Raw genomic sequence first — 16,976 nt, forward strand, 5'->3', positions numbered from 1 at the left:
CCCAATGCAGGGATTTGTGAAGGGAAAAGGTCTATTTAGAATCATTATTTGGTAAATTTCACTGCATTAGATATACATTATGTGTATTTGTTAACTTTCTTTAGTATAAACTTTAATAACAATGTAATGTTTATCTCTGATAACCTCATTTATTTGAACACTCTTAACATTTCTTTTTACTTTTACATTATTATTTTACAAAATTTGTAGATAATGCTTTCATTAAACCAATGCCACTTAATATAGGTGGGTGCATTTTCCTATGTATTTCCATTTTTGCAGGTTTATTCCTCCACAGTAAAGCTGATGTTTTCTTGGTTAATGTGTATTGTTATTTATTCATTCTATCATATTCTTTTTTTCCCCACTGTTCAGTGCAGAAGGAAAGCAGAGTTTGTTTTGTTTTGTTTGTTTGTTTGTTTTTAAGATTTCATTTATTTATTGAAAGAGTTGCAGAGACAGAGAGAAAGTCTTCTGTCTGCTGGCTCACCCTCCAAATCACTGCAAAGGCCAGAGCTGAGCTGGTCCAAAGCCAAGACCCAAGGGCTTCTGGGTCTCCCATGCAGGTGCACTGGCCCAAGGACTTGGACCATGTTCCACTGCTTTCTCAGGACATAGCAGAGAGCTAGATTGTATGTTGAGCAGCCAGGACTCAAGCCAGCACTCATATGGAATGCTGGCACTGCAGGCAGCAGCTTTACCCATTATGCCACAGTGTTGGCCTCCAGAGTTTTCTTTGAACTCTTGCCATTCACTTTCTCCCAGGTATGATTCTGGGTCCTCCACATGTTTCTAAGAGGAAAGAAAATTAATATATCACCTGTAAGTGTTTTTTTAAAATTATTCCCCAGCTTGTCAGTACTCATTTTAGGTGTTTAATGCCAGGTTATTTATTTATTATTTTTTAGATTTTTTTTTTTTTTAAAGCCAGAGTTACAGAGAGGCAGAGGGAGAGAGAGAGAGAGTCTTGCATCCACTGGTTCACTCCCCAGTTTGCCACAATGGCTGGAGTTGCACTGATCCAAAGCTAGATGTGAAGAGCTTCTTCTGGTTCTCCCACATGGGTTCAGGGGCCCAAGGACTTAGGCCATCTTCTACTGATTTCCCAGGCCTCAGCAGAGAGCTGGATTGGAAGGAAAGCCACCAGGACTTGAACTGGCACCAATATGGGATGCCAGCACTGAAGGCAGTGGCTTTACCTGCTACTCCACAGTGCCGGTCCCAGGATACTAGTTAATTAAAATGGAAAATATGGGGCCGGCTCTGTGGCTCAGTGGGTTAATGCCCTGGTCTAAAGCTTTGGCATCCCACATGGGCATCGGTTTGAGATCCTGCTGTTCCACTTCTGCTCCAGCTCTCTACTATGGCCTGTGAAAGCAGTGTAAGATGGCCCAGGTCCTTGGGCCCCTTCACCCATGTGGGAGGCCCAGAAGAAGCTCCTGGTTCCTGGCTTCAGATTGGTGCAGTTCCAGCCATTGCAGCCAATTGGGGACTGAACCAGCAGATGGAAGACCTCTCTCTCTCTCTCTCTCTCTCTCTCTCTCTCTGCCTCTCCTCGCTCTGTGTAACTCTGACTTTCAAATAAATAAATAATCTTTAAAAATTTTAAAATAGAAAAATGAACATAAAATTTGTTCTCATGGTATATACAGAAATGAATGATGAATCTGGCATGATTATGAAACATTACTGTCATCTATAATAATGCAGTTTGGTCTCTTGTCTTTCTGTTGTTATAGCAAAATATATATTTGTTACATGAATTGAGTTGAAACTAAGCACAATATGCTACATTTTTGGGGTCATGTTGTCTGAAACAGTCTAAACATAGATGATGTACTGAGCAGTGTTTTAGTGCTACCTATGAAGTAAACACTTAGCATTCTGCAAGAGGAAGAGTTACCTAGTGCTAAAACACAAGTCAGTTAAGTTTGTTTTTGAATTGTTAGAGTAATGGAGTCCTTAATACCTTTGAGAAGCTGAATTGGATTCTGGAATAGGATAAGGAATGTGTGGAGAAAAGAATCTACTGGAGGCTCATTATTTTTTAAGATTATTTATTTGAAAGGCAGACTCACAGAGATTGGGAGAGACAGGGAGACAAAAGGATTTATCTTCTATCTATTGTTCATTCCCCAAATGCCCACAATGGCTGGGACTGGGCCAGGCCAAAGCCAGGAGCCTGGGACTCCATGGGTCTCCCATATTGATGGAAGGGTCCAAATACTCAGGTCATTTTCACTGCTCTTTCAATCAGATTAGCAGGGAACTAGGTTGGAAGTGGAGCAGCAAGGACTCAAATCCTCTGTTTTCATGGGATGCCAGCATTGATGGTGGAGGCTTAGCCTGCTGGATCACACTTCTGGTGACTATTGCAGGTTCTGAAACAAATCTCTAAGCATTTTTCTCAGTGAGTCACAAATGCAGATTGTACTGCAGACATTCCCAGGTTCTCTTTTTGGGCAAATAATTCCATTACTTTCACTTTAATTATGTATAATGTTCTTTCAAATGTTTATCATTTGAATGTTTTGGGCAAGTATTTCCATTGCTTTCACTGTAATTAGGTATAATGTGATTTCAATTGTTTATCAGTAGAATAATCATGGACAAGGGTAAAAGCTAATTTGTATTCTTTTTCTTACCTGTATTTTCTCTCTTACTTAAAAATATTTATTAGCTTGATAGAGAAAGAAGTTGATGGACTGAGATAGAGAGCTTTGACACATTAATTCACTTCCTAGATAACCACACCAAACAGAGGTGGGGCAGGACTGAAGCCAGGACTGAGGAATGGAATCTAGGCCTCCTTCATTGGTGACATCACCACTGCTTCCCCAGGTCTGCATTATCTGGGAGCTAAGAACCAGAGCTGGCATTGGAAATCCAACATAGGCACTCTGAGCTGGCATCATAAGCACTAAGCTAAATGTCTGCCCTGTTTTTTAATATATTTTTTCGCTGACATATTGGAAATGATATGCATGGTGTTTTCCTGGAAATTCTTTTCTGTTCATTCCCATCGTAGTTTCTCTGATGGTTTCTTGCCTTTTTTTCTCAATGCTTCTACATACTTCTCCTTAACATTGCCCATTCAAGAGTCAATATTACCCCTCTTTTAGCCTGCTGTGCAATTCCCCTTGACAGATGTGGCCTTTGTGATTTGAACCTCCTGTTTCCCTCCAGCTTGGGCATTTCTCACAGCCTGTAGACCATGGGTTTGGCTCTGTTGAATGCTCTGTGTGGCTTTCTAAACACTCAACAAGTCTAATGTGAAACCATATCCTTCCTTTTTCTTCATATCCACACACAACTGTCAGTGTTTGTTTTGTGACAGAGTTAACATGTTGACTGGAAGTGTAATGTTATAGGTGATGATAGCATTTGAAGACCTGGCTGTGTACTTTACGTGGGAGGAATGGCAGAAAATGAACAACACTCAGAAAACCCTGTACAGAGATGTGATGCTGGAGACCTACAGCAGCCTCTTCTCCTTGGGTGAGTGACACCCATCTCATGCCCAGTGATAACATTTTCTTGCTATTTGACAAACAAGGGAACACTTTATAATGTTTAATATTGGGCAGGATTAGAATTTGAGTCCATGAATAATCTGAATATCTACCATCTAACAAAAGATTCAAATTGGAACATTTGTTGCATAGCTCCTGGACCAAGCTGTAGTCCTTTAAATAACCCAAGATAGTGGTTTCACAGTCTTACATTGTTTCCATTAATAGGGCACTGCACTACCAAACCTGACTTGATCTTCAAGTTGGAGCAAGGAGAAGAGCCATGGATGGTGGATGAATGCTTGAATCAGAGCCTTTCAGGTCAGTCTGCACATAAGAGACAGGGAGGCCAAGGCAGAAAGTGTGCAGATGTTGACTGGTGCTGTTTCCATGAATTTTTCCCAAGTCTTACTCCTGTTGACAGCTGGTTTTGTGCATCAGACACAGGCATTTAGAGATACCAGTGTCTTTCTAACTTTTGTTCTTAGTGAAGATGTTCTTTGATTAAACAAAATCCAGTCATTTTCTGATGTTACTAAGGCTTTTATCTAGGTTGATACATTGCCCAAATTCTAACTTGTCCTTCTCTACACTTTCATACCTTTTCCTTCATGCACTTATTAGTTCCTTCAGTGCTTGTTAATTAGGCAACATACAGAAACTTATTTTTTTTTAATCTTATTGTTTCTGTTTTTTTTTTTTTTTTTTCATTTTTGACAGGCAGAGTGGACAGTGAGAGACAGAGAGAAAGGTCTTCCTTTACCATTGGTTCACCCTTCAATGGCCGCCACGGCCAGCGCACTGTGGCTGGCACACCGCGGTGATCTGAAGCCAGGAGCTAGGTGTTTCTCCTGGTCTCCCATGCGGGTGTAGGGCCCAAGGACTTGGGCCATCCTCTACTGCACTCCCGGGCCACTCAGAGAGCTGACCTGGAAGAGGGGCAACCGGTATAGAATCTGGTGGCCCAACTGGGACTAGAACCAGGTGTGCCAGTGCCACTGGCAGAGGATTAGCCTATTGAGCTGTGGCGCCAGCCTGTTTCTATTTTTTTTTTTTTAAGATTTGTTTATTTATTTGAAAGTCAGAGAGAGAGAAGAAGGAGAGGCAGAGAGAGAAAGAGAGAGAGAGAGGTCTTCCATCCACTGGTTCACTTACCAATTGGCTGTCATGGCTGGAGCTGTACTGATCTGAAGCCAGGAGCCAGGAGCTTCTTCCAGGTCTCTGTCATGTGTACAGGGGTCCAAGGACTTGGGCCATCTTCTGCTGCTTTCCCAGGCCATAGCAGAGAGCTGGATCAGAAGTGGAGTAGCTAGGACTTAAACTGGTGCCCATAAGTGATGTTGGCATTGCAGGTGGTGGCTTTACCTGTCATGCCACAATGTCAGCCCCTGGAAACTTATTTCTAACTCATTGCTCAGATTGAGTTCCCACTCATGATTTTGCCCAGGCATAGAACTTGCTCAGGATTGAATCAATAAATGTGAACTCTCTCTTTTTTAGTCTCTTTCTTTTTTTTCCTCTGTGCCTCTCAAATAAATAAGAAAATTATAGTCTGTTGGAAACATTTGAGGAGTGAGTCTATAGTTGGCAAACCCCTGTATCAGTCTGTCTTTATCTTTCATTCTGTCTCTCTGACTCTCAAGTAAGTAAATAAGTAAATGCTAAAAGATGGTCATGTGGCCGGCACTGTGGTGCAGTGAATGAACACCCTCGCGTGAAGTACCAGCATCCCATATGGGCACCAGTCAAGAGCAGTTGCTCCACTTCCAATCCAGATCTCTGCTATGCCCTGGGAAAGCAGTAGAAGATGATCCAAGTCCTTGGACCCCTGCTCCTGTGGGAGACCCAGAAGAAGCTCCTGGCTCCTGGCTTCAGATCAGCACAGTTCTGGCCATTGTGGCCAATTGGGGAGTGAACCATTGAATGGAAGACCTTACTCTCTTTGCCTCTCCTCTCTCTGTGTAACTCTGACTTTCAAATAAATAAGTAAATCTTTAAAAATAAAAGATGGTCATGAGTAAGCCTCTGTGCTGTGACATCAGAAATTATGAAGCTAGGAATGACACTGTGGTGCGGTGTGTTAAAGCTCCAGCCTGCAGCACTAGCATCGCATATGGGTGCCAGTTCAAGTCCCAGCTGGTCCTCTTCTAATCCAGTTCTCTGCTTATGCACCTGAGAAAGGAGCAGAGGTTGGCCCAAGTCCTTTGTCCCCTGTACCCATGTGGGAGAGAAGAAAGACACTCCTGCCTCCTAACTTCATCTTGGCCTAGCATTGGTTGTTGTGCCCATATGGGAAGTGAACCAGCAGATGGAAGACTTCTCTCTGTCTCTCTCTCTCTCTATAATTCTAGCTTTCAAGTAAATAAAGTAAATCTTTGAAAAAAAAGAAATCATAAACCAAGCATGAACTTATATAAAACATGAAAATAAGTGATCCTAGACTCACCAAGAAAGTAATGAGCTTTTGAGACCCAAGGTCAAGTAGCCTCATGGGTTTATGTTGAGTGGCTCAGATTTCTCTAAGGGTGGAGTTTGAAGTATGATTTCTCTCTTATTTTTCAGTATCATTGCAAAATAAGCAAATAAAAAGATAAGAAAAACATAGGAAATGAAGCTTGCAGTGAAAATAGGAGACAACTGATCAAAAGTCTCCAGATATTCTAATTATCACACAGGAATGTTTATAGAAAGAATTGAGAGGAGGTAACCAACACTGATGATTTCTGAATGAGCTAGAAAACACTTTTCAAAGAAGGTGAGCACATCCCGGTTTGCAGAAACAAATTCTTCAAACTGATTGGGAGTGTTTAACTAAAGTGGTATATTGGGAATTTTCTCTACCTGTTGTACTTCTGAGAAGCTGAAGGTGTTGGGTGTCCTTAGGAATTTGGGGAAGCTGTCATAGAGTAGAGACAAAGTAGTTTTGCATTTGAAAAATCCCAGAAATGATGTTTACCTAGAAAGACTGACATGAGACAATCATAGATTCAAATCATACTCCTTAAATGTTGTCCTGCTTAAAGTACAGGCACAGTTCACTCTTTTCCACCTGCAAGTAAATGATCAGTAAAACTTTTTCATGTTTATGGTTGAAATATCAGAGAAGCAAAAAGCACACAATTTTTATAAAAATAAACTGGAGAAAAAGGACAGGGAAAAAAATGGTTGCTAGGTAGTGGGTGAATATTTTTATTAAATATTTGTCCATTCTTTAAAATATTTTATAGTTATTTCATCTTTGTGAAAGGTAGAGTGATAGTGAGAGAAGAAAGAGAGAGAAAGAGGTCCTCTATTAGCTCACTTCCTAGATGTCTGGAACACTTAGGTCTAACTAGTCTGAAGCCAAAACCCTTAGAATTCCTCTAGTCTTCCTGGTGTCTCACAGGTTCCCAGGCACATGAACCATTATCTGCTTCCTTCCAGTTTACAAAGGCAGAGAGCTGTACTGAAAGCAGAGTAGCCAGGGCTCAAACTGACACTGTTTTGAGATGCAGGCATCCACACATCATAGCACAAATGTCATTCTACCATCCTTGACAAATTCCTATAGTAAAAAGGAAGTAAAAAGTTTGAACATTGGGAAACCTCATGGTATATTAATATATTAAGGAGAAAAACCATATAATGGTCACAAATAAGTACCTCATACTGATTTTGTGAAAATCTTATGCCACTTGGATAACAAATAACTTCATTCCCTTTACATGAGCATGCCAGGAGAAACAGATACATGTGATTCCATGACATGATTGCTTTTTTCTCATTTCAGTGGTCATGAAAAGGGATGACCTGATTAGGATCAACCAGAAAAGTCAGGACAAAAATCTGAATCAGGATTTTATGAAAAATAACAAGACATCAGCTCACAAGAGAGTTGAATTAAGAAAAACCCTTAGTTTAAATTCAAGCCATATTCCAACACTGATTATTAAAAAGGGAATCTATTCAGGGTTGAAGCCTGAGGAATGCAATAAATATCACACTGTGTATCCCCCCAGTGGGCCTGGTCAACTACAGGCTGAAGAGAAATTTGATAATACTAAGATACCTGGAAAATCTCTCCAGTTCTGTGAACCTCTTGGTCAGCATGACAATATTCACATCATGAAGCAGCCATTTGGACCCACTGGACAAGCAAAAGTCTTCACAAGAAAGATGTTCTGTAAATCTGAGAGGGTTCACATGGCAGAAAACTGTAATAAATCAACTGTCACTTTTGGAAAAGCAACTCAAATAGAAAAAGCTATCTATGAAAATTCTAGCCTCAATATGCATCAACAAGCTCACACAAGAAAGAAATTTTATAAGTACATTAGGTATGTTGAACCTGTCATTCACCAGTCACATCTTGCAATAAATCAGAGACTAAATACTAGGGAAAAACTTTACACATGGAACTCTTGTGGAAAATCAGTCAGTATTAATTCACCTTATGAATGTAATGACTGTGGAAAAGCCTTTGGACAAAAGTCAGTCCTCAGGAAACATCAGCAAATTCACACAGGGGAGAAAGCTCATGAATGTAGTGACTGTGGAAAAGCCTTTACAGAAAAGTCATACCTTATAAACCATCAGCAAATTCACACAGGGGAGAAACTTTATAAATGCCTTCATTGTGGAAGAGGCTTTCAGTGGAAGTCATACCTCATATTACACCAGAGAATTCACACAGGGGAGAAACCCTATGAATGTAATGACTGTGGAAAAGCCTTTGGACAAAAGTCACACCTCGTACTGCACCAGAGAAATCACACAGGGGAGAAACCTCATAAATGTAATTACTGTGGAAAAGGCTTTGGACACAAGTCAGCCCTCCTCATACATCAGCGAATTCACACAGGGGAGAAACCTCATAAATGTAATGACTGTGGAAAAGCATTTGGAAGAAAGTCAAACCTCATACTACACCAGAGAATTCACACAGGGGAGAAACCTCATAAATGTAATGACTGTGGAAAAGCCTTTGGACAAAAGTCAGGCCTCATTGTACACCAGAGAATTCACACAGGGGAGAAACCTCATGAATGTAATGACTGTGGAAAAACCTTTGGACGAAAGTCAGGCCTCATTGTACACCAGCAAATTCACACAGGGGAGAAACCTCATAAATGTAATGACTGTGGAAAAGCCTTTGGACGAAAGTCACACCTCATCAGACACCAGCAAATTCACACAGGGGAGAAACCTCATAAATGTAATGACTGTGGAAAAGCCTTTAGACACAAGTCAGACCTCATGAGTCATCAGCGAATTCACACAGGGGAGAAACCTCATGAATGTAATGACTGTGGGAAAACCTTTGGATACAAGTCAAACCTCATGAGTCATCAGCGAATTCACACAGGGGAGAAACCTCATGAATGTAATGACTGTGGGAAAACCTTTCGAAACAAGTCAGGCCTCATCGTACACCAGCGAATTCACACAGGAGAGAAACCTCATGAATGTAATTACTGTGGAAAAACCTTTGGACACAAGTCATCCCTCCTCATACATCAGCGAATTCACACAGGGGAGAAACCTCATAAATGTACTGACTGTGGAAAAGCCTTTGGAGAAAAGCCATACCTCATCATACACCAGCGAATTCACACAGGGGAGAAACCTCATAAATGTAATGACTGTGGAAAATCCTTTGGAAGAAAGTCACACCTCATCAGACACCAGTGAATTCACACAGGAGAGAAACCTCATGAATGTAATGACTGTGGAAAAGCCTTTGGACGAAAGTCACACCTCATGGTGCACCAGAGAATTCACACAGGGGAGAAACCTCATGAATGTAATGACTGTGGAAAAGACTTTGGACGAATGTCAGACCTCATCATACATCAGCGAATTCACACAGGGCAGAAACCTCATGAATGTAATGACTGTGGAAAAGCCTTTGGATGAAAGTCAGACATCATGATACACCAGCAAATTCCCACAGGGCAGAAACCTCATGAATATTACTATGGAAAAACGTTTACACAAAAGTCACACCTCATCGTGCACCAGAGAATTCACACAGGGCAGAAACCTCATGAATGTAATGACTGTGGAAAAGCCTTTGGATGAAAGTCAGACCTCATGATACACCAGCGAATTCCCACAGGGCAGAAACCTCATGAATATTACTATGGAAAAACGTTTACACAAAAGTCACACCTCATCGTGCACCAGAGAATTCACACAGGGCAGAAACCTCATGAATGTAATGACTGTGGAAAAGCCTTTGGACACAAGTCAGACCTCATGAAACATCAGCGAATTCACACAGGAGAGAAACCTCATAAATTTAATGACCGTGCATTTGGAATAAAGTCACACCTCATCATACACCAGAGAATTCACACGGGGCAAAAATCTCATGAATGTAATAACTGGAAAAGCCTTTGGACACAAGTCATACCTCATCATATACCAGAGAATTCACACAGAGGAGCAACCTCATAAATGAAATGACCGTGGAAAAGCCTTTGGACACAAGTCATACCTCATATTACATTAGAGAATTCACATAGGACAGAAACCTCATGAATGCAATGATTGTGGAAAAGTCTTTGGGCATAAGTTAGGCCTCATGATACATCGGCGAAATCACACAGGGCAGAAACCTCATGAATGTAATGACTGTGGAAAAGCCTTTGTATGAAAGTCACACCTCATATCACACTGGAGAATTCACACAGGGGAGAATCCCCATGGATGTAATGACCAAGGGAAAGCCTCTGGATAAAAGTCAATCCTTTGGAAACATCAGAGAATTCACACAGGGAGGAAACCTCATGAATATAATGACTTTGGCAAAGCCTTTGGACAAAAGACAAAACTCATATCATAGTAGAAGACAGCCCATGTGCTTGGGCCTCTGCACCCACATGGGAGACCAGGAAGAAGCACCTGACTCCTGGCTTCAGATCAGTGCAGCTCTGGTCATTGTGGCCATTTGAGGAGTGAACCAACAGAAGGAATGCCTCTCTCTGTCTTTCTCACTGTGTAACTCTACCTGTCAAATAAAAATCTTAAAAAACAAGAAATTAAGCATCAACTAACACCAGAGCATTCATATAGCAAAGTGTCAATTTAATGAATGTGAAAAAATTCTTCTGCCATTAATCAATTCACATGAAGAGACTCAGAAATGAGAAAACATACATGCATAGAAAAGTCATGTACCCATACGTCACCTCTCAATGGTTACCTGACAACTCACAGAAAGAGAAAATCCTATGAGTGGATTATAATGGGAAATACCTTTGTTATTAGGCAAACTTCCACAAAACATGTGAAGATTACAGAGAGAAGTCCCTGAAATATAATTTGTTTGGAAGAATTCTTTGGTGGAATCACACCTTAGTGAGTATTGGGAAGTTTCCATGATGAATTATGACAGAGTGGTTAACCGTTCTTCACAAATTTTTCTCTTATACAACCTGAACTTTTGGTTTCTCATTATTGTGAGTGGGATCAAGTATCTGAACTGAACTGTGCTCTCTTGTGTAAATTTTGTTAATAAATATTTAAAAGTTGAGTAACAGTTATTTCAACAGTTATTTGGAATACCATCTTCATCAATTACAAAGTTATTTGTTTTATAGCTGCTTTGTTGGCCACCCAGGATTCTTTCCCCACATTATTGCAGTGCAAACCCGTGATGTGACCATAGGCATATCAAGTGACACATGTTCCAGCTATAATAGTGTACCCCAGCCCTGGATCATAAGTGTTCTGTGCAACACAAGGGAATGAGTTTGTGGTGACCTATATACCCATGAGAAATTTCAACTTATCTGTGTGCACATCTGGATTAGGCTCCACTACCTAAGGTCTATTTGAATATGGAAGTAGAGGTTGCACACATTACCCTCATTCTTTAAAGGGACAACTTCAAACCCTATAAGTTGCAACACTCATCTGAATTTTCCTATATTACTGAGTGCATAATGCCTTTTTCATTCATGATGCCCCTTTTCTACACTTTTTCATCCTATTCCTAATTGCCTTGAGATAACAACATGGAATGAAGTCTATCCAGGTGGTACCCATTGCAACAGAGAAGCAGGAGCATAAATGTATACTTTTTTAAAAAAGGATTAATTTATTTGAAAGAGTTACACAGAAAGAGCAGAAGCAGAGAGGGAGAGAATCATTCATCCAATGGTTCACTCCACAATTGGCTACAATGGCCAGACTGTGCTGATCCAAAGCCAGGAGCTTTCTCCAGATCTCCCATGTAGGTGCAGGGGCCCAAGCACTTGGGCCTTCTACTGTTTCTCAGGCCATAGAAGAGAGCTAGATTGGAAGTGGAGCAGCTGGGTCTTGAACCAGCACCCATATGGGATGCCAGCACTTCAGGTCAGGGCATTAACCTGCTGTGACACAGTGCTGGCCCCTGTAGTACACTTTTGTATTAATTTAACTTATAATTTTAATAACCTTTTTTTGTTGTGTTATTCCCTGCTCCTGCAGGTGGCCCTCCTTTTTATTGAAAATGTGTGTTTTTATTCCTTCTGATATACAAAGTCCTTTCTGGATTTATATAAATCTGATTTACATTCAGTTAATTCCTCAGGATACCCTCAGGAGGAACACTTTTCCTAGGTTGCTTGGCCTTCCCATGATAACAGGGCTACAAATTTTATGATGCATCTAGCTTCGGTAGCTCTTTTATTTCCCATCTATATAATAGCTGTGCAACTAATCCATTCCACCTCCATTACTACCCATGAGAAATAGCTCTTCATCCCTGTTTAAGTCCCCAAAGCTTCTTAGAAGTGTTCATCAAATTCAATCTTATTATAAACATATTTAATAGAAAATGAATGATGTAGCTGTTGGTAGTTTCAGTGAGGTTGAATGGTTTGCTAGACTGCTGTTTTGTCCGGGTTATGTTTCATGTTACTTAGAACTAATTTTTTACAATATTGCTTACCTGAGCACTTTTTCCTAGCCTCCCAGTAAACAGGTGTTTGAAGATTCACTGTTAATTGTCACTAAGGACAGAGGTCCCACATGGAGAGCACAGATCCTTATGTGGTCCTTGGGACATAGGGAATATTATACCCACTTGATTTAGTAGTCAGGCACTGGTCTCCATTGAAGAGAAGAACTCAGCTGAAGAGAATATATAACTCCCTTCTGATTAAAAAAAGATAGATTTACCATGCCAAACCTGGGTGTGTCACCTTAGGCATACCCTTGAAAACTGAACAGAGCTCTGGCCACACCCACTGCAAGCTTCTAGAGATTGACTGAAAGCAGAAAGTCCATTTACCTACAGTCATAATACAATGATAAAAACTGCTGGGGAGGGGGGTGGGGGAGACGAGTATCTTCACAAATCCAAGAAGCAAGAATAAGGAAAACATCATGCTCCCAAAAGAACATGACACTTCAATACTAGATCATGAAGATGATGAGATAGAAGAAATGCAAAAAATAGAAAACAAAAATTTGGTCATAAGATTACATAGAAGTAATCAAAAGCAAATGCACAAACTACTGAAATCCATGAAGGACATGAAAGAAAATCTCTCCCATGAAATAAAAATTATCAGGAGGAATCAAGATGAAATGAAGAATTCAACAGAACATGAAATTGAGATATTAAAAAGAAATCAAAATGAATGAAGTATTCAATAGAGCAAATAAAAAAGGCAGTGGAGAGCCTTAAGAATAGAATCAGGCAGAAGAGAGAATATCAGACTAAGTAGACAGAGTACAGGAAAGTATACAGTAAAACCAAACACAAGAACAGGAGATTAGAAATCTAAAAAAGACTGTTCGGAATCTAGAGGATACTATATAAAAAAATAAAACCAACATTCTGGTTCTAGGAGTTCCTGCAGGCATGGAGAGAGAGAAAGGATTAAAAGGCATTTTTTAGTGAAATACTAGCAGAAAACTTTCCGGGTTTGGAAAAAGAGACATCCAAGTACAGGAAGCACACAGAACTTTGAATAGACATGACCAGAAAACATCCTTGCCATGACACATTGTAATCAAACTGCCACAGTGAAAGAAAAAGACAAGATTCTAAAATGTGTAAGAAAAATGCCAGATTACTTTCAAAGGATCTCCAATTAGACTCACAGCAGACTTCTCATCAGAAACCCTGCAGGCTAAGAGAAAATGGCAAAATCTAGCCCAAGTCTTAAAAACAAAACTGTCATTCCAGATTATTATAGCCTGCAAAGCTCTCATTTGTGAATGAAGGTGAAATAAAGACCTTTCATAACAAACAGAAATTGAAAGAATTTGCCACCACTTGTCCAGACCAGGAAGATTTCTTTTTAATTTTTTTTCCACTGTGGCGAATTTTATCTTTGTACTATGACTCTAGATAAATGGACTTCCTGCTTTCACTGAATCTCTGGAGGCTTGTAGTGGGTGTGGCCAGAGAGCTCTGTTCAGTCTCCAGGATTAAGGGTGTGCCTTAGGTGACACACCTAAGTTTGGCATATTAAGTCTTATCTCTCCTTTTTTTAATCAGAAGGGAAGTATATTCTGCTCAGTTGGGCTCTTCTCCTCAATGGAGACCAGTGCCTGAGTACTAGCCCCAGTGGGTATAATATTTGTCTGCTCTGCCCGAAGAACCACACAAAGGATCTGTGTAGTCCTCAGTATAAGTTCAGATTCTCCAGAAATGTCTCTCATCAGGTAACCAGGAATCCCCAAGCTTGTGGCCTCTCCCACTGAGAGTGCTCAAAGTCCCAGCCACACCACGAGTCTTCCCACACACCCTCAGTTTTTTATTTTTTCACAGTCCTGCTTCAGAAGTTTCACACAGTCATGAGTTCCTAGTTTCCTTTTATTTCTCCCCACCAGAGTCAGGAGTCTCCACTCGGCTGCTTGCCTTGTGCAGACACAAGCTGGCACAGATGTTATGTATGTCCAAAATGGCTCCTGCTCTATCAGCTTGCATGCCTTTGTGAGGTGATTGGAGAGAGAAATGTGTCTGTACTGTCCCTTTTTTTTTCTCTCCTCTAGTTTGGCTGGCACACTTTCCCTCGGATATTTAAACCTCATTCCCTCTAGATTCCTGCCACATTTTTGCCGGTGGCTCGGGCTACTGCGGTCTTGTCTCACCTCACTTTCCAGTTCTGGTGCATAGGCGCTCAGCTGTTCGAGTCATGAGCCGTGAGCACCACACCCTCCATGTGGGTCCACCATGCCCCTCTAATGTCAGTAGAATTTCCTCTTATTTTTTCCCTAACTCTTCCCTGAGACTACTCTATTTCCACTTTTTTTTTTTTTTTTTGGACAGGCAGAGTGGACAGTGAGAGAGAGACAGAGAGAAAGGTCTTCCTTTGCCTTTGGTTCAACCTCCAATGGCCGCTGTGGCTGGTGCGCTGTGGCTGGTGCACCGCGCTGATCCGATGGCATGAGCCAGGTGCTTCTCCTGGTCTCCCATGCGGGTGCAGGGCCCAAGCACTTGGGCCATCCTCCACTGCACTCCCTGGCCACAGCAGAGAGCTGGCCTGGAAGAGGGGCAACCAGGACAGAATCCAGTGCCCCGACCAGGACTAGAACCCGGTGTGCCGGTGCCGCAAGGTGGAGGATTAGCCTAGTGAGCTGCGGCGCCAGCTATATTTCCACTTTTTAAAAACTATCTTCTCCTGGCCTAGAGCAGTAAGCTCCCTCCCTACTCCACCATCCAATTGTTAGCCCATCTCTATATGATTATGACTGTTTCTGCCAAATTACTAATTTATACACCATATAATCAAAATTAAATGCCTTCCATGGAGTGCATATTTATTTTGTCATTTACTACTGTTTCATGTGCTGGTGGCCTGGGGACACACAGCCAACGAACAGGTTATGGGTAAATTCCGGGGAGGCATGAGCCCCTTCACCAGTGGCTGCTGTAACAATGTGCTTTGCAATTCCCCAGCACCCAGATATTTGGGAAGACCAAATAAGAGAAGACAATTGTAATCAGACCTCCCTTCCTTCAGCCAGAAGTGTCAGATTACTGTGAAGATCATGGATGATGGCATCCAGGGAGAGCTCAGGAGAACTAAGTCTAAGGGAAGCTTGGAAACAACAGAGAGCCAGTGTGCAAATGCCAAATCCCAGCCTCCTATGCCAGACCTGAGCAGCTGCATGGGACAGCGAACACACCCTAGCCTGGCTACTAATGGAGATAGCAGCCTTTTGGGCAAAGACAGCCCCCCACACACACACACACACACCAACCATGTACAAGTGTCGGCCAGGTTATAGTAGCAGCAGTACATCAGCTGCCCTGCCTCATTCCTCCAGTACCAAGTTAGTCATGGGGACAGTTTGAGGAAGCCAACGTCAACTGCAGAGAGCAGCCGTCATCCCAGTTACCACTCAGAGCCCAGCTTGGAACCAGACAGCTTCTGTTCTCCCACCTTTGGCAAAAGCTTTCACTTCGATCCACTTTCCAGTGGCTCTCGTTCCTCCAGCCTCAAGTCATCCCAGAGAACAGGTTTTGTGCTGGACCAGTTGCAGTCCATGCATTGAGAGGGCACCACTTCCACCTCCTGTAAGAACCTGGCCAACCAGACATGCAATGGCAGCCTGTCTTATGACAGGCGGCTCACTTCTTTGGACAGTCCTGATTTCGATTTAGTACAAGCAGGGCCAGAGCCAGACCCAGCTTTCAGCTATACCTCTCCTTTCCTGTCAGCCTGCCTGGCCCAGCAACAAGAAGCCGAGAGGCATCCACATTTGGTGCCAACAGGTCCAACACTAGAGCCCTCATCAGTCCATTATGACAATCTGTGGTGCCACATTGTGGCCTCCCTCCAGGGATGAGAGAAGCTGCTTTACCAGTCACCCACATCCTAGTCCATGAGGAAAACTAGGCTTGGGAGACTCAGGCATTCAATCAACACCTGGCTCAGGCCATGCCCTCGTAGGAGTTCCTCCTCAGCTGATCCAAAGAGATCACCACTGAGCAAGACTCCACTTGGATGCCCAGCTGTCCCCCATTTGGGGAAGCCAGAAAGGCTAAGGGGCCGGGGACTAGGGTCCTCTGAACCAGGTCCATATCTGGGCCATTCAACATCTTACAGCAGCCAAAAATCCCCACCTGGTGTCTCTGCGATAGAGGAAGTGGCCTTGTAGCCACTATTGATGCCTAAAATGAAGTACAGCTCAATACCACCCACAGAAAATCCAACAGCAACCCAAGAGCATCGGCTCAGCCTCCCCTGGCCCCACAAGGGGAGGAGTCAAACTGTCCTGAGCGGGCGGTACCACCTGAGATATGGTGTGAACTGTCAGCACCTCCCCTTCTGCCATCACTGTGTCTATACCAAAGGGCCCCGGGTGGCCACCTTCCTTCCCTTGAGGGGCTCCCCTCCCCTGCATGGATGTTTTTTAAAACCCCGATTCCCAGAGGATGAGTGTTTTATAAAATGCAACAGAGTTAGGGAGTTGGAGAGTTGGGGCCCTGAGGCTGGGGTAGCAGCTCCCCCCTTTTACCTTTTAAGACCTTCCTTT

General features: G+C 42.2%; 1 protein-coding gene and 1 pseudogene across 1 annotated transcript in view; both read left to right on the plus strand.

The window, feature by feature from the left end:
* LOC133750582 (zinc finger protein ZFP2-like) overlaps positions 1–9,952 on the plus strand; it is a 79,574-nt gene extending 69,622 nt beyond the window's left edge. Inside the window, exons 2-4 of the mRNA XM_062180162.1 lie at positions 3,372–3,498; positions 3,741–3,833; positions 7,282–9,952. Coding sequence (XP_062036146.1) covers positions 3,372–3,498; positions 3,741–3,833; positions 7,282–9,182 — 2,121 coding nt within the window. The 3' untranslated portion in view covers positions 9,183–9,952. The remainder of the gene's footprint in view (positions 1–3,371; positions 3,499–3,740; positions 3,834–7,281) is intronic.
* A 4,190-nt stretch (positions 9,953–14,142) lies between these two features.
* On the plus strand, positions 14,143–16,749 carry LOC133750569 (palmitoyltransferase ZDHHC5-like; annotated as a pseudogene).
* Positions 16,750–16,976: the final 227 nt, after the last annotated feature.

The sequence above is a fragment of the Lepus europaeus genome, chromosome 21, assembly GCF_033115175.1.
Source record: "Lepus europaeus isolate LE1 chromosome 21, mLepTim1.pri, whole genome shotgun sequence".
NCBI classification, from domain to species: domain Eukaryota; kingdom Metazoa; phylum Chordata; class Mammalia; order Lagomorpha; family Leporidae; genus Lepus; species Lepus europaeus.